This window comes from Gigantopelta aegis, chromosome 5 (assembly GCF_016097555.1).
Source record: "Gigantopelta aegis isolate Gae_Host chromosome 5, Gae_host_genome, whole genome shotgun sequence".
Taxonomy (NCBI): domain Eukaryota; kingdom Metazoa; phylum Mollusca; class Gastropoda; order Neomphalida; family Peltospiridae; genus Gigantopelta; species Gigantopelta aegis.
The window spans coordinates 36,308,842-36,336,303 of NC_054703.1; the positions used below are offsets into that span (position 1 = coordinate 36,308,842).

At 37.5% G+C, this 27,462-nt stretch overlaps 1 protein-coding gene across 2 annotated transcripts in view; it reads left to right on the forward strand.

The window, feature by feature from the left end:
* LOC121373702 overlaps positions 1-27,462 on the forward strand; it is a 57,591-nt gene that overhangs the window by 10,267 nt on the left and 19,862 nt on the right. For both annotated transcript variants that reach the window (XM_041500436.1, XM_041500437.1), the window contains exon 2: positions 22,347-26,121. In XM_041500436.1, coding sequence (XP_041356370.1) covers positions 22,347-26,121 — 3,775 coding nt within the window. The remainder of the gene's footprint in view (positions 1-22,346; positions 26,122-27,462) is intronic.

Below are 27,462 nucleotides of genomic sequence, written 5' to 3' on the forward strand. Positions count from 1 at the left end.
TTTAGGTGACATATCTGATTATTACTATTATTTAGTAAAATAAAGTAAAGTAGGGCTAGTGAATTTTTAATCATGGCTAGTAAATTTTAAAAATTACTGATCCTATGGCTAGTGGATTTATAAAGAATTTAGAATCCCTGGGTAGGTGTAAGACCACTACACCCTCTTCCAGAGCACAATATTTCACGAGAACCGTTGTTCTGTTTGTGTGTCAGTTAACCGCCAATTGATTATGTGGTGAACAAATTATTTCCTAAATTTATATGTACAATATATCGGTAGTCAATTTCAAAATCAGTTTATTTTTTAAAATACATTTGAACCACCAATGTAGCACAGAACCGTGGTTCAAGTGTTTTACAATTAGGTAGGTCTAACTCGTCAGTTACGGGAATATAGTTCATTGTTCAGTTACCTAATTAAAACTCACGTAAACCAACTTCCAGTTATCTAAGGTTTTGAAACATTGTTCCCTGCTCTTCTCTCATGGTCACACTAACCACTAGCCTACTATCCTGGACAGATAGCTCAGATAGCTGAGATGTGTACCCAGGACAGTGTGCTTGAACCGTAATTGGATATAAGCACAGAAATAAGTTGAAGAAGCTGGCAGGAATTACCACGTGCCCTAGTTCTACATGTACATGTGCTAATGAGCACTCGTATATTTTATTACATACCTATTCAGTATTACTATATAGTGATAGAGACATTTTCAAAACATGTGTTAAATTTATCTTGTATCACACATATACCGTATATGTGATCTGGACCGGAACTTTTAAATGGGGAATTTAAGTTTTTTACTGGCGTTGGCGCATTTTTGTTACTTACGTAATATTTGATGTACACGTTACATCACATCGTATTTGAAACATTACACAAGATTGCCACAGCTATGGGGCCTAATTCACAAAGGTCTTTTAGGCTCTGCTAGACAACAAAGCATCCTTTTTGGAAGTCTTTTAGCATTGCACTGCGAGAGTTTAGTGAATTAGGCCCCTGGTATGATTCTTAATGTTATGTAAATCCATGAAAGTACTACTGATCATAAATTTAGGAAACACTTTGTATATATATGTATATATATATATATATATATATATATATATATATATATATATATATTACATATACTATATGTATATATATATATATATTACATATTTATTACATACAGTCTTTTTATTATATATATATATATATATGGAACAGGGCTCACACGACCGGGCGAAGTGAGCCAAAACTTCGCTCTGACCAGCCTGACTTCGCCGTGTCAGTTACTGTAAGGCAAAATCTGTGTCGCCTTTTTAAAAATAGTCATCACTTGCAATGTACACACGGATGAATGGTGAAGAACTTGAGGAACACCTATTCATAGATAATAATTGAGAGTGAAGTGTCTGAGAGTTTGCGACAGGCTCACAGACAACACCCGTGTCTGGCACTAATAGTTGGCCTAAACGTGCCTAACAACTCTACAGGGTATCAATTAAGAAACTGTGACTGTAAATGCATTTAATTGCCTCTGGGTAATCTAAGCTTGACCGTGGTAGATTAATCTACTAGGACAATACTCTGCGTGGTGAAATTATTAAATGAAATGAGAAGACAAACTTGCGAGAGAATGAATTCTAAAGGGATAAGTTAGTGCTTTTCAATTACATTTCATTATATCTGAAGGAGGCGACATGTGGAAAGGTGATTTAAAAAACCCACAACTATAGAGCACATATCCAACAATTAGCAGTACAGACGGTAAAAAAAAATAAAAAAATAAAAATACAGATTGTAAAAGTTGCACCTGTATTAAGATAACTTCTTTTTGCGTATTTAATTTTTTGGATTAAAAATGCAAGTCTCCCTGTGGTTAAAAACTTTGCCCTCTCTAAAGTTTGAGTGAGAAGTGACTTCGCTCTATGATTTTGACCTCGCGTAAAGCCTGACGGAAATGCATAATCTAAACAATAAAATGTAGGTAAAGCATGATTTCAGTTATCAAAAACACCGGGATGACCAACGATGTACGGAGATGGATAATCTAAACAATAAAATGTAGGTAAAGCATGATTTCAGTTACCAAAAACACCGGGATGACCAACGATGTACGGAGATGGATAATCTAAACAATAAAATGTAGGTAAAGCATGATTTCAGTTATCAAAAACACCGGGATGACCAACGATGTACGGAGATGGATAATCTAAACAATAAAATGTAGGTAAAGCATGATTTCAGTTATCAAAAACTAGCTCTAATAATGAAAAATATGCTATAGTGTTTAAATAGTGTTAAAAATTAGTATCTGTCACTTTATTGTACATATTAGGCCATGTTATGATTTCTGCTGTTTGTTTTTCCATACGTTTACATATTACCAAAATTACATGTAGTAGTCTGGGCTTCTGCCAGAGATTAAAACAGGTATTGTGCCATACCCAAATGTTTTGGCAGATTTTTTTTTTTTTACGTTAATCGTTTGACAAAATTAATTACTCTTTATCATTACTGTGTGATTTTCTTAACCCTACAAAAAACTAACTCAGTGTGATGTATGTGCATTGTGGAACATGTACCATTATGTGAAAATATCGTCAGATTAACACGGCTTTCCAGAGCTTAAAATAGATCAGTGACACATGCAGCATATTTTTTTCTTTTTTTTCTTTTTTAATGAAAAATCAATAGGAAGAACCAGCAACAGAACTTGTGGATTTTTAGAAAGGAACTTGTAGCTTTTGAGAAAAAAACTTGTAGATTTTGAGAAAGGAATTTGTAGAGTTTGAGAAAGGAACTTGTAGCATTTGAGAAAGAAACATGTGGATTTTCAAAAGGAAATTTGTCAGAAATGTATTAAATTAATAATCTTAGTACTAAAACTTGTCTATTAGTTGGAAACATATATATAATACACTAAACTCCTTTGAAAATGCACCGCCCAGTTTTCAGCTGTTGTTGTTATTACATGTATACATGTGTCAGGTAGCTATAAAACACACTATGACCCGGACCAATGTAAACAGTTTTGGGGTTATTTGCCTATCAAAGTATGTCTTAGTTATACAAAATAAGTTAAATGTAATATTAAATTTTTTGGTTCTGATATCTTTTTAACAAGTAAAATCTAACTGGTGTTTTTTCAGTGGAGTTTAGTATCATACTATCAGTGTTCGAGATTAAACATTTAGGGCAGTATCCCAGTTGAATACTAACATTTCAAAATCTGGTATCCCACCTGAGAATTTAGTGTCCCACTTAAATGAAATTCATAAATAACATTGTAACAAACTTGGATGACACTGTTCTCGTTCCCAGTCTATATTGCTATGCCGCAATCGAAATCGCGGAAATTCGTGAAATTCGCAATCAAACAGAATTGGCAAAAAGATTTGCTGCATCTAGTTTTGCGTAATATTGATATAAATTAATATTTAGCAGTAATCTATAAGTGTTTCTGACATTATTAATGATAAACCTGCCTGTATCAATTTTCTGCAGAAGTTTAATCAGTATCCCAAATAAAATGTGAAGGGAGGAAACATCCAACAAAAACAATAGCAACTTAGCAGTTTTCAGTCTATTGCTACATCGCTATTGATCCAGTGTAGCATTAGACTGGATATGAGCTGGGGGATATGTTGTTACGACAGCATTAGACTGGTTATGAGCTCGAAAATACTGTTACTTAACTTCACCAGTAAATGACGACTTTCATTGTTTCAGCAAAAAATAAAAACGCAGGATTAAAAAAACAAACATTATATGGTATCCCGGTGGGATACTGGGTTCTTGAAGTCTGGTATCCAAAATTAAATTCTGGTATCCCCGGGATATTGGGATACCGTTAATCTCGAACACTGAGTATATTACAATGACCACAAAGTCCATTTAATACATGTAGTTTTATACAAGTTTTGAGGGTCAGAGAATAGCACATTGCACATAGATTTATGAATGGATTTAGATATATATGAATGTAAATGTATCCACTTTGAGTTTTAAATTTTCGACTGAAATAGAAGATTGTTTAGACGATCGATGTAATGTAAATATTTACAGGTTTATTTACATCTATAAATATATATTAATATAAATCCTGTAAGAAATATACTGTACATAGATTGCTGAACTATAAATAAGAAGAATGACAATTTATTCCATGTCTGTCCACTGTAAACAGCTAAAATGGAATATAGTTACATTATCGATACAATGTAAATATATTTACAGGTTAATTTACAGTTTGCTAACTTAAATATTAATGCTGATTTTCTCTGTGTCTATCTATTGTAAAGAGCTAAAATGGAATAGGGATAGATTATTGGTCCAGTGTAAATAGATTTACAGGTTAATTTACATGTATAAATATATATTAAATATAAATCCAATATGAATTATACTGTACATAGTTTTCTAACTATAAGATGACTGATGATTTTATCCATGTCTGTCCACTGTAAACAGCTAAAATAAAATATGGTTTAGATTACTGGTCCATTGTAAATTGATTTACATGTATAAATATATATATGAATTATACTGTAATAGATTCCAATAAATTTACAGGTTAATGTACATGTATAAATATATAATTTAATATAAATCCAATATGAATTATACTGTACATAGATTTCTAACTATAAGATTATGATTAATAATGATTTTCTTATTGTCTGTCCATTGTAAAGAGCTAAAATAGAATTTGGTTTAGATTACTAGTCCAATGTAAATAGATTTACATGTATAAATATAATTTAATATAAACCCATTATGAATTATACGTTGTACATAGATTTCTAACTTCAAGGTAAATGATGATTTTCTCATTGTCTATCCACTGTAAACAGCTAAAATGGAATATGTCTTAGATTATTGGTCCATAACAATGTAAATAGATTTACATGTATAACTATATGTTTAATCCAGTATGAATTATACTGTACATATATTTCTAACTTTAAGATGACTGTAAACATCTAAAATAGAATATGGTTTAGATTACTGGTCCAATGTACATGTAAATAGATTTAATCCAATATGAATTATACTGTACATAGATATCTAACTATAAGATGAATGATGATTTTATCCATGTCTATCCATTGTAAACAGCTAAAATAGAATATGGTTTAGATTATTGGTCCAGTGTAAATAGATTTACATGTATAACTATATGTTTAATTCAATATGAATTATACTGTACATATATTTCTAACTTTAAGATGAATGATGAGTTTTATCCGTGACTATCCACTGTAAACAGCGTCACTCAGAATTTAAGCATACTACTCAGACATGTCAATATTAATGGTCTTCTATCCCTGCCGTATTTCTGAGTGCGAATTCCCGAGACGGTTGATCTGGAATAACCCTGAATGAATATTGATTGCTTACCGTTGAAGTGTATGTATCGCAGACATTGCCAATTTCTGATTACATCAGCAGTGTGCGATATTGATTATTATACGGCAGGAAATAGTGCCGTAATTTGAAAAAATTGACAGACGTCGCCAGATTTCTGGTCAGTTGTAGTACAAACAATTTTCCTTAAAAGTTAATTTGAATTTTTTTTTTAAGAATCCAGTATCAGTAGATTTGTTTTCCATGTGCATGGAGTGCACACATTTTTATTAAAATTGGATTTGATTTTTAAAAAAAGAAAACAAAAGTTGCACATGACTATAGATTTGTGTTGAGCTATTTTTTATTAAAATTAATTTGAAAAAAACGAAACTCTGTCAAATAGCACATACCACAGCCTTTGATATACCTGCCTGGGATGAGAAATAGCCCAATGGGTCCACCGACAGGGATCGATCCCAGACTGACCGAGAATCAAGTGAGCGCTTTACCACTGGGCTACATCCCACTCATGTTTCATTTGTTAATGAAAAATAGATAGAAAAACATCTGTTAAAGATTGATATAGAGATGTCTGGTTGCATTTTACTTTATAATTAAGAATAAGATAATTGTTTTGAAAATGTTAATATTGTTATGTATCTCTTGACAAATACATGTACCTCCTTTCTCTTCCATAATGTTTCATAGTACATCACATGATATCCCCTCCGAACAATCTCTCTAAATAGATACATGTATGTTATTGATAGGTGGCAATGGGTGACTTTTCACCACCTTAGACATATGAATTACTAATAATAAATGCTTCCTGAATGAATGTTGATATTTTACACTCTAAATATGCATGTTACATACATGTGTATGTGTTTATATGGTTCATATTTATAGGATATTTAGAGTGAAATAATTTTCAATTGTCACGAGCTTTAGCAAGTGACAATGAACATTATTTCACAAGGGACATAAACATGATACGAAATGGTAGCGAGTTTAATATCCTAATTTATCACCTATAATCGATCTTAATTTATATCTCTCAACTCATTTGGTTGATGTTCCTATAAGATCATAGTCAGCCAAATGGTGACCTCGAAGTGATATGTCCCACTTGGCATAATGCCAAATGGGACATATCACTGATATATATACCAAGATATTTTTAACCATATTTATGGGTAATAATAGCTTCTTATTTTAATACTAATGTAGTGCTTTCGCTGGAGACATAGCAAGGCACGTTAGACTGATACATTTTCTGAGTGTTTTATAAAGGCAATTTTAGAATTAGTTATTGAAAAAGGCTTGTTTAATCTCAGAGCAGCATGACGCTGATTACAGCAAGATGACGCTAGACTATTGATGCATGGTGCCGCACCGTGATAAAAACAAGCCAGGAAAACACAATAATGTATAATGATAATATTTAAGATGAAGCAATGAAATTGCATCATTCGTTTGCTTCAGTATTAACCTGGTTATGTCATATGATATGGCAACAGCCGGCTTTATGATTTAATATTAACTTGTTTTTTCTGTTCTTACATTCATGTTGCATTTACCATAGTTTGACACCCAATAGCCAATGTATTTTTCATGCTGTGGTGTCATTAAACATTAATTTGTTCATTCGTTCGTTCGTTCATTCTGTTCTTAATGAAGTTTGTTTTGTTCAACGACACCACTAGAGCACATTGATTTATTAATCATGAGCTATTGGATGTCAAACATTTGGAAATTTTGACATATAGTCTTAGAGAGGAAACCCGCAAATTTTTTCCATTAGTAGCAAGGAATCTTTTTATATGCACCATCCCATAGACAGTTTGTTTTGTTTAATGACACCACTAGAGCATTGATTTATTAATTATTGGCTATTGGATGTCAAACATTTGGTAATTTTGATATATAGTCTTAGAGAGGAAACTCACCACATTTTTCCATTAGTACCCCTAGACAGCATAGCACATACCTGTGACCAGTTGTGGTGCACTGGTTGGAATGAGAAAAACCCAATCAATTGAATGACTCCACTGAGGTGGTTCGATCTTGCGACGCAAGGACCTCAGGCGAGTACGCAAACCAGCTGAGCTAAATCCTGTCCCCCTGTTCTTAATGATATCATTGCTGAGCATTATGTAACTGTTGGATGGCCCACAAATTGGATTTATAGGCTAACATGATATGCATTACTTGTCCAATATGGAATGACAGCATCTAATATATTGAAAGCACCTCCATCTTGGGCCTGCAGGCGATCTGGTTTATAAAGTTATCCATATCAGATCTGTTGGAGTTGGCCTCAGTGGCACAGTGGTTATGCCATAGGACTACAGGCTGGTAGGTACAGGGTTCGCAGCCCAGTACTGGCTCCAACCCAGAGCAAGTTCTTAAGAGCTCAATGGATAGATGTAAGGCCACTACACCCTCTTCTCTCTCACTGACCACTAACCAACTAACAGCTAACTCACTATCCTGGATAGACAGCCCAGATAGCTGAGGTGTGTGTGCCCAGGACAGCGTGATTGAACCACAATTGGATATAGATACTGGGCTGCGAACCCTGTGCATACCAGCCTGTAGACCGATGGCTTAACCACTGCACCACCGAGGCCAGTTGTGTGTACAAGCATGCATGCTTCCATACATGTTTTATTGGGTCTTATAGGTAGTACTAGACCAAATAACTTCCGGCTGGGTCAAAGTTGGAGGTGCACCGAACTTTTGATAGAGAAGTGAACACCACAAGTCCTGTGATTGGTTATAATTTATAAATGTGAGTGTGTTGGTTGTAAAAAATAATAGTTTTATCTGGGTTAAAAAAAAATGCAATTTTATTTCATCTAGTACCAATGTGTCAAGTAGCCTTGTGCTTGAAACATGTATGGGTTACCTGTAAAAAAAAGTACTCGAATTTTGTGCGGAACTAGGGTAGTCATAGACGCTACCCGTTATCTCAGAAACGAGCAGCTTGACCCCCATTTTTTTCTGATTCACTTTAAGTGTGAGGGGTGGTAGTATTTATATCCGTGGCGTTTATGTCGGTTGATACGTTGCAGGTAGGAGTTTTAGCCACATATGTTACTATTGTCATCTGTGGGATTTGATTTGGTAGTATACACCCTATAGCACATATTCAGTGCATAATAAAAAATATTATGATTTTGTCATTTTATTTGATTAAACTATACTGGTTGATTAATTAGCCATCACTCGACCATGCAAGTTCACAATGACCTTGACCTTGACAATAATCTCTGTACATGGCTCTGAATGGAGTTTGAATCAAAGTTAGCACTGAAGAAAAGTTGGTTTTGGCCTATAATTCATACTGTAAAGATTTCAATAATTTCTTTTTACATGGTATTTGACTTGCCATATACAACTGCTCTTAAATATGGTATTATATATAGGCAACCTGAACTAAAATTTTAATAGCAATTTATTTTTATATTAAAAATAGCATGTGCCAATAGTGGGTTAATGTCTTTAGTTTCCATTAACATTGTTATTTTTTTATGTATGAAATTCTAAAAACTCAAATTTGTAAAGAACTTGATTTTTATTGTCATTTTGACATAATTATAGGATGCTAAGTTATATTTTAGACAAAATAGTAGTTTTATGAAAAAATTTAAGTAAATTTGAAGAAAAACTTTACCAAAAACATAATTAAATTTGTTGTCACTATTGTGCCTTCTATTCTTATTTGTACATAACAATAAGGTTGTTAAACATATACTTAGATCTCCAGATCATTTTTTTTTCTCTTAATAATCACTTAGTTAGCTCTTATGAAAAGCATTTTGAGTTTATACTAGATTCAGAACCAATTTTTTCAGATTTGATTATCTGCCTTGGATTAAGTTGATACTTTATTTTATTGTTAAAGCTGTATTACCTAATGTTACTAGCTAAATAAAATGCTGGATTACAGATTGTAGGAATACATCTAATATACATATTGTATTCATCCGGATTAGAAAATAATGCAAGAAAATAGATGTTCGGGTAATTTTGTCATTTAAAAATAGTTTTTTTCAGTAATTAATCAAAAATAAATGTGTGAAAGCTGCATGATAATTCCAGATATCACAACTATTAAAACCTCCAACTACAGTAGGCTATAAATAAAATATAGTCAGGAATATTGGTGGCTGCCAATGGTTTTTATGGTTCATTATGAAAATCAGCATGGCCGATGGATTTGAAATTCCCACACCTGGTAACTTGAAGACACCCACACCCAGCATACAGGATTTCCTCCCAACACTAATGTTCAGGACATTAAGTCATTACTTCATACAGGTACAGTCATGTTTGTGTTTCCTTCCGCAGACAGTGTATTTTTTTAATACTGATATTTCTTTGATGTGCCTGTTAAGGTCTTCATAATCTAGGGGTCAATCATGTGCATGTGTTTTAAAGGAATTCTTTAAAGGGGTAGAGGTACTCTGACTATCTTCGTTGTCTCTATATATATATATACCTGAGTACACACACCCAACTGAAAGTAAATATCTTCAGGAGTTTTATTTTAAAACATTTTGTTGTTTAATATGACATATTGCATTTGTACAAAACTATATGCAATATATATGTTTTTTGAGGTGTACATTATATTAGGTTGCACTGTAGAAACAACAGTTTCAGTGAGGTTGTCAGTTTATGTCAGAATACACCAGATCCTGGTTGTCATAAAGACACATAGCTGGACACTTTTTGAAAAATGTATGTTATCAGTATAGGTAGTACTAGACCAAATAACTTCCAGCTGGGTCAAAGTTGGAGGTGCACCGAACTTTTGATAGAGAAGTGAACACCACAAGTCCTGTGATTGGTTATAAATGTGAGTGTGTTGGTTGTAAAAAATAATAGTTTTATCTGGGTTAAAAAAAAATGCAATTTTATTTCATCTAGTACCAATGTGTCAAGTAGCCTTGTGCTTGAAACATGTATGGGGTACCTGTAAAAAAACAGTACTCGAATTTTGTGCGGAACTAGGGTAGTCATAAGACGCTACCCGTTATCTCAGAAACGAGCAGCTTGACCCCCATTTTTTTCTGATTTACTTTAAGTGTGAGGGGTGGTAGTATTTATATCCGTGGCGTTTATGTCGGTTGATACGTTGCAGGTAGGAGTTTTAGCCACATATGTTACTATTGTCGTCTATGGGATTTGATTTGGTAGTATACACCCTTTACTCTGTTACGTGATGTAAACATACCAAAGGTGTTGCTTACAGATTTTATGGGTCATTTTTGTTGTTATTTTTTTCTTGGTGGTGGTAAAAAAACACCAAAAGTTTCTTCAGTTTCCAGTAATCCTCTTTAAGTGTTATGAACATGCAGCAGTAGCTGTCTTCTGCAATCTTGGTTTCCTTCCATCTCTTTTTTTTTTTTCTTTTTCCTCCCCACTGTGTATACTAACTGGCTGTTGCCCATTCATCATGCGAGGCAGACGCAAATCAATAACCCCGGTACCGTTTTCCAGACAGCTACATGCAGTTATCATCTGGGCTGCAGATTGCACAGATCGCATTGCAAGGTTTTCCAGACTGCTCCGTTGCCTGTTGCACGGATGATAGATACACACTGGATGATAGGGCTGTTGCCAAATTGTTTGTGAAGTATTACAGTGCAGGTGTTCCAAAAATGCTGAACACAGTGTTACAGTAATATAGGAAGAGTAGATTTCCAAACTGTGATGTACATGTATGTCAAATTCAAAATTTTGGAAAGTATATCTACATGTATGCTGGCAGTGTTTCTGCTAGAAAGAAATTTTTGGGTATGGTGTTACAGAATTGAATGCAGTCACAGTCAATAGTGGGTATGAAGTGCCTCCCCCCAGAAAGAAAATTGGTTAAAATTAGGGTTATGGGGTAAGAAAATCATACAGTAATGATAAGAGTATTTAATTTTGTCAAAATGTTAACCTAAAAAAAAAATCTGCAAAAACGTTTGGGTATGGCGCCATACCCATTTTACCCTCCGGCAGAAACCCTGGATGGGTGGGACGTAGCCTAGTGGTACAATGTTTACCTGATGCATGATTGGTCTAGGATCGATCCCCATTAGTGGGTACATTGGGCTATTTCTCATTCCAGACAGTGCACCACGACTGGTATATCGAAAGTCGTGGTATGTGCTATCCTGTCTGTGGGATGGTGCATATAAAAGATCCCTTGCTACTGATGGAAAAATATAGCAGGTTTCCTCTCTAAGACTCAAAATTAACAAATGTTTGACATCCAATAGCTGATGATTAATAAATCAATGTGCTCTAGTGGTGTCATTAAACAAAACAAACTTTCTACATATATGCAGGGCTGACACTAGTGATTTCCATAGAAATTAGGCACGGCATGGAAGACCAAACACTTTTGGGGCATTTTCACAATTTTCAGGGCACTTTGTTTTTCATTAAAAATACACAAAAATTAATTGAAATAAACATAAATGTAATTTATGTGCTTGCATTAATAAATGAATGGCAAAAGATATAAAATGCATATTTTATTAATTAATAATACCTTTTTTTGGTGTTTCATAAAGGCAATTTTAGAATTAATTAGTGATAGGGGCTTGTTTAATCTCAGGGCAGCATGGTGCTAATTAAGGCAAGATGGTGCTAGACTATTGAGGCATGGTGCTGCACCATGCTAAAACAAGCTAGGGAAAACACTAGACACTGTAATAAATTTTAGTTTAATAAATTTTTAGATATATATATATATATATAGAGAATTTCTTTAAAAGTTTATTAAAATGTGGTTAATGTAAGGAAAGTTTCATTAGCCAAAGACTAAATATTGTAGCCATTTTGTGTTAAAATTAGCAATTGTCTAATTTGGCAATGGACAAGGTGAGCCTGCCTATGTTAGTACAACTTAGTAACATGACAGATAATAGAGTTTCCATCAGAACATGATTTATGCCCATTAAACAGGATCTTAAAACTGTGCTTCGTATATATGACATATGATACGTCATGTTAAGACAAAAACAATTCTCTCAAAATTATGTACATGGATATATTGCGTTTTAGAAATTAATTCTTTGTATGTAAATGTACGTTTGGACATGTATGCCAGTATGTACAAAAACCCCCACAGAAATAGTTTATTATAAGCGACAGACCCTAGTTTTTAAATACTACAATTTATTTTTCGCTTTTAAAGCTATTTTTCCACAATAAAAATTACACATTACTTGCATTTTACTTTTTAGTTATCCATTTCCACACATCCCCAAAGTGTTTCTGGTCATCCTGGTGTTTGTAAATACTGGGGAATGTATTTTTCATATTTTTTAAAAATACACATATATACAAGTACATATACATATACCCTTTGAAATTGAAGGTTATGGCAACAAGCTGAAGTGTACTTTTTAAGGGTATTTCCCCGTTTCAACATCACCGACCTTTTTCACCCTGTTGCAACTTTATCCAAAGGTTTGTATAGATTAACCAAACTTAGTGTCCATTTTCATGGGTTGAAATTAACTACATGTGTATATGTAGGGCCTGCCACTTTTAACTAAATTCTCATTCATTCTTGACTAGCTGAAATATATATCTACTGTACAGGAGCCAATTTCACTAAACGTTGTAAGTTTACGTCTGCGTCTAGCAGTTATACCAGACATACGTTTACACATGTTTGACATCTATTTCACACAGAAATTTACATCATTACGGAAGATAAAGCATTTTAATGACCAAAGAAAATTAAATGTGTGTACTTCAAACTATATTTCACCGGCCTCGGTGGCGTGATGGTTAGGCCATCGGTCTACAGGCTGGTAGGTACTGGGTTCGGATCCCAGTCGAGGCATAGGATTTTTAATCCAGATACCGACTCCAAACCCTGAGTGAGTGCTCCACAAGGCTCATTGGGTAGGTGTAAACCACTTGCACCGACCAGTGATCCATAACTGGTTCAACAAAGGCCATGGTTTGTGCTATCCTGCCTGTGGGAAGCGCAAATGAAAGATCCCTTGCTGCTAATCGGAAAGAGTAGCCTATGTAGTGGGACAGCGGGTTTCCTCTCAAAATCTGTGTGGTCCTTAACCATATATTTGACGCCATATAACCATAAATAAAATGTGTTGAGTGCGTTGTTAAATAAATCATTTCTTTCTTTCTTTCAAACTATATTTGTTGTACTATAATAGTAATAAGAATTGTGCTTTAGTTGTAGATTTACTTTTACGTGTAAAACTAGGCTTACGATATTTTGTGAAATTGAGCCCAGATCCATTGAATGATTCAGTGTTAAATAGAGAATACTACATGAGTGGCCGTTAGATTCCATTTATCTTACATCTTGTTTAAAAACGAGTCAAAGCGAGTTGGATACATATTTAAACAACAAGTTGTAAGATAAATGAGGGGCGGGATGTAGCCCAGTGGTAAAGTGTTCACTAAATGTGCAGTCTGTTTGGGATCGATCCCCGTCGGTGGACCCAAATTGGGCTATTTCTCTATCCAGCCAATGCACCATGACTAGTAGATGCTATCCTGTCTGTGGTATGTGTTATCCTGTCTGTGGGATGGTGCATATAAAAGATCCCTTGCTACTAATAAAAAAATGTAGCGGGTTTTCTTTCTAAGACTATATGTCAGAATGACCAAATGTTTGACATCCAATAGCCGATGATTAATAAATCAGTGTGCTCTAGTGGTGTCATTAAACAAAACAAACTTTACTTTACTTTCCAATAGCCGATGATTAATAAATCAATGTGCTCTAGTGGTGTCATTAAACAAAACAAACTTTACTTTACTTCCCAATAGCCGATGATTAATAAATCAATGTGCTCTAGTGGTGTCATTAAACAAAACAAACTTTACTTTACTTCCCAATAGCCGATGATTAATAAATCAATGTGCTCTAGTGGTGTCATTAAACAAAACAAACTTTACTCTACTTTCCAATAGCCGATGATTAATAAATCAATGTGCTCTAGTGGTGTCATTAAACAAAACAAACTTTACTCTACTTCCCAATAGCCGATGATTAATAAATCAATGTGCTCTAGTGGTGTCATTAAACAAAACAAACTTTACTCTACTTTCCAATAGCCGATGATTAATAAATCAATGTGCTCTAGTGGTGTCATTAAACAAAACAAACTTTACTCTACTTCCCAATAGCCGATGATTAATAAATCAATGTGCTCTAGTGGTGTCATTAAACAAAACAAACTTTACTCTACTTTCCAATAGCCGATCATTAATAAATCAATGTGCTCTAGTGGTGTCATTAAACAAAACAAACTTTACTCTACTTCCCAATAGCCGATGATTAATAAATCAATGTGCTCTAGTGGTGTCATTAAACAAAACAAACTTTACTCTACTTTCCAATAGCCGATGATCAATAAATCAATGTGCTATAGTGGTGTTGTTAAACAACACAAACTACCTAACGAGCCATGCCATGTGATTCAGCTGATCAATAAAATGCTGACGATTTCTCATGTATGTTTATTGGCAACTGGCAGTTAGCTGCTCACTTAAAATCAAACGACTTGTGGCTGGTGGAATTATGGATTTTTATTTCTCTGTTGTATAGACGATCATTTTACATGCATGTAAATTATGCTAGAATCTGGCAATAGTTCTCAACGCTGTGACCTAAATACACGTATGCAGTATGAGGTATTTATTATTAGTATATTAGATACTCCACAGATAAGGAAGGAAGGAAATGTTTTATTTAAGTTTAACGATGCACTCAACACATGCTATTTACAGTTATATGGCGTGAGACATATGGTTAAGGATCACACAGATATTGAGAGAGGAAACCCGCTGTCGCCACTTCATGAGCTATTCTTGTTGATTAGTAACAAGGGATCTTTTATATGCACCATCCCACAGACAGGATAGCACATACCACAGCCTTTGATATACCAGTCGTGGTGCACTGGATGGGGAGGGAATTAGCCCAGTGGGCCCACTGATGGGGGTCGATCCCAGACCAACTGCACATCAAGCGAAAGCTTTACCACTGGGCTACATCCCGCCCCCTTCCACAGGTAAAGTTTGTTTTATTTAACGACGCCACTAGAGCACATTGATTTTTTATCTTATCATCGGCTATTGGACGTCAAACATATGGTCATTCTGACACTGTTTTGAAGAGGAAACCCACTGTCGCCACATAGGCTACTCTTTTTTCGACAGGCAGCAAGGGATCTTTTATTTGCGCTTCCTACAGGCAGGATAGCACAAACCATGGCCTTTGTTGAACCAGTTATGGATCACTGGTCGGTGCAGGTGGTTTACACCTACCCATTAAGCCTTGCGGAGCACTCACTCAGGGTTTGGAGTCGGTATCTGGATTAAAAATCCCATGCCTCGACTGGGATCCGAACCCAGTACCTACCAGCCTGTAGTCCGATGGCTTAACCACTGCGCCACCGAGGCCGGTCCCTTCCACAGATAAATGCAGGGATAGAAACTTACAATCGCCCCTTTTGCTCGAGGAGAGTAGAAATCGCTGGAAAAGAATTTGTTTTGTTTAACGACACCACTGGAGCACATTGATTTATTAATCATCGGCTCTTTGATGTCAAACATTCGGTAATTCTGACTCGTAGTCATCAGAAGAAACTCGCTACATTTTTCCATTAGCAGCAAAGGATCCTTTATATGCACTTTTCCATAGACAGGATAGCACATACCACAACCTTTGTCCAGTTGTGGTGCACTGGTTGGATCGCTGGAAAAGAGCAAAGTTTAAATTTGGGTTTTTTTCTTTGGGACTTGTAACTTTTCTATGCTAATAATCCCCTAGACCAGTGTAAATATTTTATTCATTACTAGACTGATTTTAATAACAAGCTCTTGAAATCAACAAAGGATACATGTTTGTTTAGATAGAGTTGTTTTAGTTTTAACTTTAAATCTGGCACATTGGTGGGAATATTTACCATTGTTTGACAACCAATAGTGTATTTTTGTGCCTGGGTGTCGTTAAACATACATTCATTCCATTCGATTGGTGGGAATATTTACCATTGTTTGACAACCAATAGTGTATTTTTGTGCCTGGGTGTCGTTAAACATACATTCATTCCATTCAATTGGTGGGAATATTTACCATTGTTTGACAACCAATAGTGTATTTTTGTGCCTGGGTGTCGTTAAACATACATTCATTCCATTCGATTGGTGGGAATAGTTAACAGGTGCTTGCAGTATCTGACCAAAGATTGTCAAATCAATCTTGTATAGATCTACGATATCATAAAACCATCATAGCCTAATATATCACTACAACACATGCCAGACTTCATAGTGATATGATATCATAGTGCTAAGATAGCTTCTAAATTATTACCCATATGGGCTCAAATATACGGGGTAATATTTTTTCGATCTCTGCACAGTGTGCAGATTGCTTCTACAGCCACTGATTGGCTGGCTTAAAAATCACGATGTTTTGTTGGTTGCTTGCCATGGCCAGAACTTCACTTTCATTCATATAATTTTTTCATTCATGAGTCAGATTATACATACGTTATACGATCTACAAAGATTTACAAAAACAAATGGACTCATTTGTTTCGTAAACATGAAGTGGTATATTTTCATAAGCAGCGGCTTTAATAATATATAAAAATAATTATTTTCAAATGCAAATACAGTTGTATTATTTTGTACTGTAAACATTTGTCTGTAAAGAGAACGCCGTTATGCTATGACGTCACTTACATTACATCATGTAATGCGCGTAAGATTATATCACGTAATGGCTGATGTTGTAGACTCCAGAGGGATTTTTACATTAAAAATCAGTTAAAATTGATAATGGGTAATAAAGAGAATAACCAACTCGCTACGAGGAATTATAAATTATCTGTCCCTCGTGAATGAATGTTGTAAAATCCTCGCCAAAGGCTCGGGTTTACAACATTCATTCACTCGGGACAGATAATTCATAATTCCTCGTAGCTCGTTAGTTATTCTCTAAATATATGGGCCCAGGTTACTACATGTATGTTTTGATATCGTGGTTATTTGGCTCGGTTCGATATAACAGTGTAACGTTGTCGCTCATCTGTTGAACACCATTACCTAAATGGGCCCTTATGCAGGATTTTTAAGTGGGGTGTGAATTCCTCATGATGGGACCCACAATCATAAAAAAACCCCCACCAAAACATGTTTATGCAACATTATCTAAATTTGATAGAATAATTGTGGACCTTTGGTAATTTTTTGGGGGGTGCATACACACCTGTTTCACCCCCACCCTGCTTACAGGCCTGCTAAACCTTGCCAAATAACCACTATATGGAAACGTAGTAATTTGTGTGTGTGTTTGTGAATGCACCTGTCACACCTCTCCTCCCCCCCCCCCCCCCCCCCCCCCCCCTTGTGCACGGGCCTGCTAAACTTCACCAAATAACCACTGTATGGAAAGATAGTAACCTGGGGCATAATTCACTAAACACTGGCAACTTTGCAATCTCGAAGTGCAATGCAAAAATACTTGCAAAGAAGATGCTTTGTTGTCTAGCAGAGCCTAAAAGAGCTTTGTGAAGTAGGCCTCTGATATTGTATATTCATCATCCCTTGAATAAGCCATGGGCTGTATTGATTATATAGATTCCCTGACTGGTGTTGGTGTATAAGATATCACTGACTAGTATCAGTAATCAGATGTGAGGTGACTCACTGCTAATGGGCTGAAGATTGTCACTGCATAGGAGCAGTGACTTTATCAGCTTCTCATCTACGTATTGATTACAGGAGCCACGCATCTGTGAAATTACTGTGATACCTGTCATCTGTGTCGTGTGTTACTGGTATATATATATATATATATATACCACATGTATGTATTACATGTCACCTATATCGTATGTTAATAAATGTATGTATTACCTGTCACCCGTATCATATGTTAATACTACGTTATTACCTGCACCTGTCATTTTTGTAATATATTAACAGCTTGAGAATAATAAGGTTATGATATATTTAATATGAGATACAGTCGAACTTCGTTAACTCGAAGTTGAAGGGGACGACGAAATAGTTCGAGTTTCAGGGAGTTCGAGTTTTCGAAATTCGTACAGCAGACCCCAAAGTGAAACTGCATTGTAGTATTATCATTTCGTTGATATCGGAAGACACATTTGCTGCTCCATCCCTGTCCCCAACACAGATGTTAGCACATTCCTTCTGTGTATATGATAAAACTAAGTAAATATTAACAGAAACGAGATAAATCCGATAAATTTGACGTACATCTCTATGTACTTTTATTGTATTTATTAATAAGTTAAAATACTGAATGTCGATTAGCACTAAGTATGTTGGCTATCCCCCCATTTCTGGGCCCTTCGCCAGATTGCTCGATCTCTGATGTATCAGTTTCTAACATAACTAAATGACTAGTAATGAATCATTTTGAATTCACACTTAAATAGCAAATAAATTTGACATGATTCACTCGTTTAAGAGAAAAAACAAACAGCGTTAATTGTTATTACAACAGTTCTTTGAAGATTACAAGACTATCCGTACTTTGTGTAATGAGGCCCGCATGCGTGTACAAACACCAACAACCAAATGCAGGCATGTAGGATCATTTCGTTCTGCATAGTCGGCGATCTATTATTCTGTAATTACCGAGTGTATCATCGACAGCCGAGACCAGTCGGGACACTCACGCTTGGCTTGGGTGACAATTAATTTTTCTTTAAAGTATTACCGGTACAGTTAAAAGGCTCAGTCACTCCACAAACTTTGAGTTTTGGAAGTGCAATATCCCTTAATTGTTTATGGTGGGACCAAAAAATTACTTTGAGAGATAGAGTTTTTCGAAAGTTTGAAGTTTGAGTGTTCGAAGTCTGTTATTACTAGTTTGTATAGCAGTTCGGCCGGGAGAGAGAGAGAGAGAGAGAGTTTGAGAGAGGTCGACTGTAGCATTTGAGAGAGGAGAGAGAGAGAACAGAGAGAAACTACAGAGTGAGATAGAGAGAGAGAGAGAGAGAGAGAGAGAGAGAGAGAGAGAGAGAGAGAGAGAGAGAGAGAGAGAGAGAGAGAGAGAGAGAGGACGAAGATTGTTTTGTTTAACGACACCACTAGGGCACATTTATTAATTAATCATTGGCTATTGGATGTCAAACATTTTGTAATTCTGACTCATAGTCATCAGAGTAAACCCGCTACATTTTTTTTCTAATGCAGACAGGGATCTTTTATATGCACTTTCCCACAGACAGGATAGCACATACCACGGCCTTTGACCAGTTGTGGTGCACTAGTTGGAACACTAGAAAAGACTAAGCTACATCCCTCCCTTTCCATAATGTTTAGTAAATGTACCACATGATAAATTGATTCAAATCTCATAATAATATATATAGCTTATTTTTGACCTAATTATGTTAGAAAGTGTGTTATTTCCCAGATAGCTGTGTATCCGCTTTGTGAGAGCTGTGTACATGTTTCAGGGTTTCTGACAGAGGGTACAAATGGTAAAGGTACGTACCCTAAAATCTTGGAAATTAATGGATTTATTTTGATTAATTTTCAAAAACATTATAGTAAGACAATTACGTAATTTGTCAAACGTACATGATATGCAGTGTTTAGTTTCAAACTATTTCAAACCCATAACCACTTAGTGAGGGCACCGTGATCTGTTTTGTTTTTATTAAATACTCTCAAATTATTTTCTGGCAAAAAGCCTGGTAGACCTGTACATTTTGTTTTGAAGTTTTACGGATATAATGAAGAAAATCAGACTGAGTCACTAGTATAGGAATGTTATCTAAAATAAAAAATGTATTTTATTTAAAATGTTTGACATCCAATAGCCAATGATTACTAAATCAACATGCTCTAGTAGTTTCCTTAAACAAAACAAACGTTAACTTCTTTAATAAATTATACGCCTCATACTCGAAAGTAGAAGCTGCTTACATACCGGTATATAAAAGATCTGTTGCTACTAAAGTAAAAACATAAAGTAGCAAGTTTCCTCTCTGAAACTATACATGTACCTGTCAAAATTGCCTAATGCTTGACATGTAATAGCCTATAATTATTAAATCAACGTGCTGCAGTGGTGTCGTTAAACAAAACAAGTTTTAACTTTACAATACCGGGTATTTATGTCATGTTGATTATAATAGTATTGTATTCTTGTAAAATGAAGGAAGGAAAGGTTTTATTTAACGACACACTCAACACGTTATTTACGGTTATATGGCGTCATATACCACGCAGATATTGAGAGAGGAAACTCGCTGTTGGCACTTAATGGGCTACTCTTTTCGATTAGCAGCAAGGGATATTTTATATGCACCATCCCACAGACAGGGTAGTACATACCACGGCCTTTGATATACCAGTCGTGGTGCACTGGCTGGAACGAGAAATAGCCCAATGAGCTATTTCCCGCTCTCTTGTAATCTAATCCCCAAACTGTTTAACTTTACAATATTTATGTCATGTTGCAGGGAACAATATTTATGTCATGTTGCAGGGCACAATATTTATGTCATGTTGCAGGGCACAATATTTCACGCGAACCGCCGTTCTGTTCGCGTGTCGGTTTACGCAAAATTAAATTTACGCGAACCGCAAACTGGTTACGTCATGACCTGTAAACGTTCAGAAATTAAAACTTGCAAACTTCACGATTACAGGACGTTTATTCACGGAGACATACTACTAGTATTTCGACAAATGTTTTAGGCTGAATTTTAGATACTTGATGCGCAGCAAACCAGTAAACAAAGTTATATTGCAACAGTTTTAATTTGCAACCAGTCTAAAGTAAATGTTCAGTACAGAGTCGAGCCAAAAGTTTTAATGAAATGTGCTCAGACCGCGGGGGAAGGCTAAATTATCTGCTGCTATTAACAGGAACCCAAAAGTGGCACAAAAATTGAAAAATACTAACGTCGCATAATGAGCTTTAAAAAACAAATATTTAGAACGTCACTGTAGTATAGAAGTACCATCGATAAAGTGTAAGTAACATAGCCACTGCAAAATGAAAATAAGATTATGATTATGTATCCATTTCAAAGACGTAGCGCCTATTACGCACAGTAGGCATGTGCGTAATGCAAAAACTAAATCCGGGAATTTTATCCTCTTAAAATTGACTCGAAAAAAGATAGAGAAAAAAAGGTCTCCAAAAAGGCTCAGAATGCATCTACAGCGGTCCTGGGTTTCAAATTTTTCACAGGGGGAGGCCCCCCGAATCCCCCTGCTCAGGCACGCCTTTGGTGTGCGTAATGCTAAAAAGACTTTCTGGCTACACCCCTGTATTTTGTTTCAGTACTGGGGCTGATATTCAGTTCTTTTACAATATTGTTAAATTTACCAAGCATTAAAGACATTTTTTTTTTGTAAAATGTTTTCTTTTGTATTTTGTTTTAACTTTATGTTTGAGCTAATAACTGTGTATTTAAAATATAATTTCAACGTAATTTTGAGGTAACCGATCAGGTAACCCACGGGTTACGCATATATATAATTCACATAACTGAACAATTGGTTACCTAGGTAAAAACCATGTGAACTGACTTCCGGTTACCTCAGATTTCGAAATATTGTCCCCTGTGTTGATTATAATATTATTGTATTCTTGTAAAATGCTACAAACAGGCCTTAATATAGGCTTTAATCTAATCCCAAAACTGTTTATTTATGTGGTAATATACAGGTCTTTGAGAATTGAAAAATTCAGATAAATCATGTCGTTTTTATAATGAACGTGCAAATTATGTCATAAATTCAATGTGTGAACGAAAAATGGGTTATGCAAAGTATACATACGCGAGCAACACGGTCTTGCAATTTTCAGAGGCCTAATATGTTTCAACCAAATTTTAAAAAAATGGGTGTATATACCATATTTGTCTTCATATTTGTGTTAGTTTACCTAGCATTTTATTATTTTGCTAATTTCGTGTGTCTCTCCATTTCTGTTTTTGCAGACCACCTGGGCTGACCTTTCACCGACCCACGGCCGAACCCGCAACATCATGAACGACTGTCTGACCAGTCACGTGCTCAACGACAATCACATCGGTCAAAAAACGGCCAATGACAATGCAAAAACATCGTCCACGTCCCTGTCTAGCGAGGTGGTGGACAACCGGGTGACCCTCGAAAATGGGCCCGTCATAAAACTGAGTATCACCGCGGGCCAAAAACCCCACGACCGACACGCCACGACCCTGCCGAAACGGTCCACGAGAAAAATAAAGCATTACGCGACATGGAAGGATCTCTCGCCAACGAAAGACAAGTGTGGGGGTTTCGATAGCAAGATGAGTTGTAGCTGTGGTAGCACCCCGCGGGACGGACAGGCGAGGGAGCTGGTCACGTGGAAAGATGTATCTCCACCAATCTCGCCTACGCTAGGGGTCAAAGATGGAACATCGGAAAACAAATTGTCGGAGGGGTCGTGTGTTGTAAAACGGTCGCCCGAACGAAGGGGAAGGCAGAGGCGCAAGCCCGAGAGCGGTTACTACTCCAATGATGTTCAAGGGGAGAGTCGTGAAGGTACCGATTCATCGTTGTCGGGAAGTGACATAGCCAACGCAAAATCGGGAATGGCTTCGTCGCCGGAAGACGCTTGTAATGAATACTTCTACGACGAAGACTTCATAGTTCAGTTCGATACGAATATCCGCGATGGTTCCGTACCGCCGGAGTTGTCCGACCATGAGCTGAACTCTCTACCTTTCCCGCACTCCCTGACAGGAAGTTACACGAGATTCGGTCCGCTGCAGGATTCGTTCAACCAAGCCAATGTGTTTCTGGGACAGTACGAGTCGGAGCTGTCGGGTAGTCGAACCTCCATGGAGATATCGTCCAGCGAGCGTGAGATGATGTGCTCGAGTGACATGCTCGACTTCAGCAATGATCCTCTCTTTACCCCAACCCCAACCAGCGACGGTCTCACGCAACACTTTTCCGTGGACAGTCTCGGACACGGAGGTGGGTTAGAAAACAGTAGGGGCTCAGCTGATCTCGGCGTTGTGGTCAACTGTTGTCCGAAGAAAGAGGAATACTTCTTGTCATTCGACACGTCGCAGGGACGATCCTCCGCCTCGGTAAGCGAACATTCATACTCATCGCAGACAACGTCGTCTCAGGAGGAACCGCAGACGGAAATCATTTTGACGGGAAGCGGATCGACGACCGAGGACAACGAAGAAGTGTGTTCGAGCAGTTTCCATTTCTGTCACACGAAGTACGCCTCACAGAACGGAGTTACCCGCCACTGTCGACTGGCAGGTCAGAGGTCGCACATACCGCACCGAGGCCGGGCCAGCTCCATGGGTGCTCTGCCGGAACGATCGCTGGAGAAGTCATCGACGACACTAAGTGATGTGGAGAAGGGTCAGAGGTGCTTCTCGAGAAACAGCCGGTCGTTGGACAGGAGTGGGATGTCCTCTCAGAGCAGGTCTAGCTCCTCGTACAAACGGTCCTGTGGGTCGGCCGCGGACCTGCACTACTCAGATGAAGTCAACGCTACTCAGAAGCATAACCTAACGTCATGGAAACGGGTGAAGAATCTTCAGAAATTTGGCATCTTGGAAAACATGTTGAACAACGAACTGTACAACAGTCTTCCCGATGTGGTAGACGAGGACGCTCACAACAAACGCGTGAGGAAGAGATTCAACGAGGATCTGCAGTCGATGGCCGATAGTTTTCACAACAAGCGACACTCGGCCTCGCTGCTGGAGATGTATCAGAGGATGAAGAGCAACTCCAACCCTGTGTCTCCCAACACAATGAACACGGTCGAGTGCATTCTCTTTCCTCAGAACAGGATGTCGGATGACGAGAAGCTGTGTGTGTCGCGGTCGGGACTCGACACGTGCTGCGATTCCGAAGACTGCTGCTGTGGTAAACGGGGACTGAAGCTGGAGCTCGGTCTGAAGCAGGAAGCCAACGGTCATAGAGTTGGCGCAACCTCGTCGTCATGGTTACGAACTTTGTCGCCATCGCGGAAAGCGTGGAGCAGTAAATCGACGTCGGTTTCCCCGGATACGCTCGTCCTATGGCACGGGACGAAAAACTTTGCGGCTCAGTTTCCACCGAAGACCAAAGACTGTGGAATTCAGACTTCAGAGGTTGATGATGATGAAATGACGACGGTGTTGTTAGATCATTCGGTGCAGACGTCACCGAACTCCCCTCAGCATGATTTCCTGTCTGTTTTTAACGATGTCTGTGGACACCAGTCGCGCACACCACACAAGACTGAGCCGGTGAATCGGAGGCGGGAGTGCGTTTCGGAATACCGCGAACGGAACGTGCTGCCTGCTGCTTCCAACGTGAAAAGATCGAAAAGTCTGTCACCGTCGAGAATGGGCTTCAATTCATTTTACACATACCAGTCACTGCCGGACTTGAGTTTCCTGTCGTCAACTCGCTTCGAAGAAGACTTCTCTCCCCAGTCGTCGCTGTTTGACCCTGTGAAAATTCCCATAATCCTCACGCCTGTAGTCGACGATAGCAAGCAGACTCAGTCACGGGACGGCTCCTGTGCCTCCTGCTCCTGCCAGAAGGAAAAGAAGTGTCGGGCGAGTTTGAACCGACCGCACGAACTGGTCTCCAGCAGCAGTGGCTTCAGCACAAGCTCGTCATCGGGGATCGATCCCGGATACTGTGACACGCGGCGGTGCTGTACCTCACTGGCGGCCGATCTCGAACGACTTCTTTTTCTTCCTCCACATCTTGAGAGCAATCCAAAGTTTTCTGGAGCCCAGCACAAATGTGGCATACCATCGAGCAGAAGTGAAGGCTTCAGACCGAAACCCATCCGAATCCACCAGAGGGCAGCACCGTCATTTGCTGTCATGAGAAATGAACATGATTGCTGCAGGTGTGAAAACTGCTGTAGCAGACATGAGAGCGATGAAGCTGGCAGTTGTCATAGTGAGAGTGGCAGACGCGAATATGAGATTAGCAGACATGAATGTGAGATAAGCAGACGTGAATGTGAGATTAGCAGACGCAGTAGCCACGAAGCCGAGATGTGTCGAAGGGAGATGCAGTCAGGGAGACGGTTGAGCAACAGTACCTCGTCATCCTTGAGTTCGTTCCACCTGGACGGTCTCTACGCCCTGAAGGAAGCCAGCCCCACCACCGAGACCGCCGACAGTGGCCCCGATCACCGTCTGGTACGACAGCACAGCGAAACCTACCTCGACGAATTAAAACACAACTTCCACGATCTGGAGACGGACCCTGATGCCGCCGCCGACAGCCTCATTCATCAGATTTATCAGCAGTTGTCGCGGGATCGGAAACCATTGAAGTCGTGTCTACGGAAGAAGAGAGATTTCAAGGCTAGATCCCTGTCCATCCCAGATAACTTCAACGTCAGCGGTGAACCGAAACCTCCCAAGAAGCCCAGTCGGTATTCCATAGCGTGTGACGGGGTCTTCCCCCAGCTGGTCAGTGACGAACATTTTGAAAACGCCAATATACAGTTACCTCCCCCTGAGCAGCGAGAAGAACAGATATTTCCCATCAATGAGGCTGTTATGGTGGCCTCCAGTAGTAGTAGTTCGTTTGAAGAAGGAAACTTCGCCAAGAAGAGCGTCAGTTTTGCATCGGAGGTGTCGTTTCATTCACCGCAGTACAGCCCGAAACATGTGACCAAGCCACCTCGCCTCATCTCGCAGACTGTGTCCTCGATTGACCTCCAGGATGAGACCTTGACCTTGGAAATCATTGAACCGCAAGGTAAGGGATTTTGTATTGATTTGTTATGTTTTTCATGTTCTAAAATGTGCCCGCAAAAATTGTATTTATATCGATTTGCATTTGTATTTGCATCCTTCTGGGGGGTGGGGGGTTGTAATTCGAATACAAAATTCAGTTTGCTTTTTTTCTCTCTTTTCTATTTTCTTCTGCTGAATACATGTAGGTGCTTTCAGCAATTTTCAAAAGTTTTATGTTTGTTATTATGAACTAGTATTTGAAAAATTACTTTCCAACATGTGATACACATCAACATGTTGTATTTCCAAATTTCTAATTATGAGACTGATTTCTAGCATTGCTTTGCACTTTTTACAATTTGCTTCCATATTACAACTTGAGAAGCTAATTAATGAGAAGTTCTTTTGCAAAATGTGATATATTCGCTTGCATCAATTTGAGAAAGACGTTATGTTGCTGTAACATGAAGTACAATGTACAAGTAGTGTGTATCACATGAAACAGTTTAAAATCTTATTCCGTGGTCATACATGTAGATCACGTTTTGATGGAAATTCTATTGACATTTGTCGTATTGCTGAATTGTACTAACATTAGTACACCTTGACTGCTAACTCATACATTTGGAAATTAGCATACAGAGAGGTTATTACCAGTGTTTTTCGGTATCGTCAATATCATATATTAGGAATAAAAATTGTATTATGCGAGCATAATACATTATTTTTATTCCTAATATATGATATTGACGATACCGAAATACACGAGGTTAATAATCTCTTTATCATATAATCTCAAGCTTAATACAACGTGTTTTTGTAAACTGTACGCACAACTTTAATTCCAGTCCGCCAAAATATTCAGATGACGTAAGAATATGTGGCGCGGTGTATTTTTGAATGGAAGTGACGTCAAACTCGAATGACGTCATTTTGGATGTCCTTACATCAAAACAAAGTAGGGTGTAACAGGTTTTTGGGGTTTTTTAACGCTGGACAACTTTCAGTGTTAAATTGCCATTGAAATGTTTTTATTCGATGACTATGAATGCATACGTCAATTATGGAGTGTCACAAGTACGTTTGCTTAAATGTTAATAAACCTAGTGCCGTGACCTCGATTAATTTACATCTAATTTGCAAAGTTATCAAATTCTTAAAGTATGTGATCTTAAAAATATCACATACTTTGATTGCACTGAAAATGTAAGATATTATATGATAAATTGTTGTATATTACATTTTGGAAATGAAGTTTCAAATATAGCTTCCCATTCCACAAATTAACTTGATAGTTAAAATGTTACATTCATGAATGTGCGTATTAGAATAGATTATTAATTTTATATGCTTACATGTATGT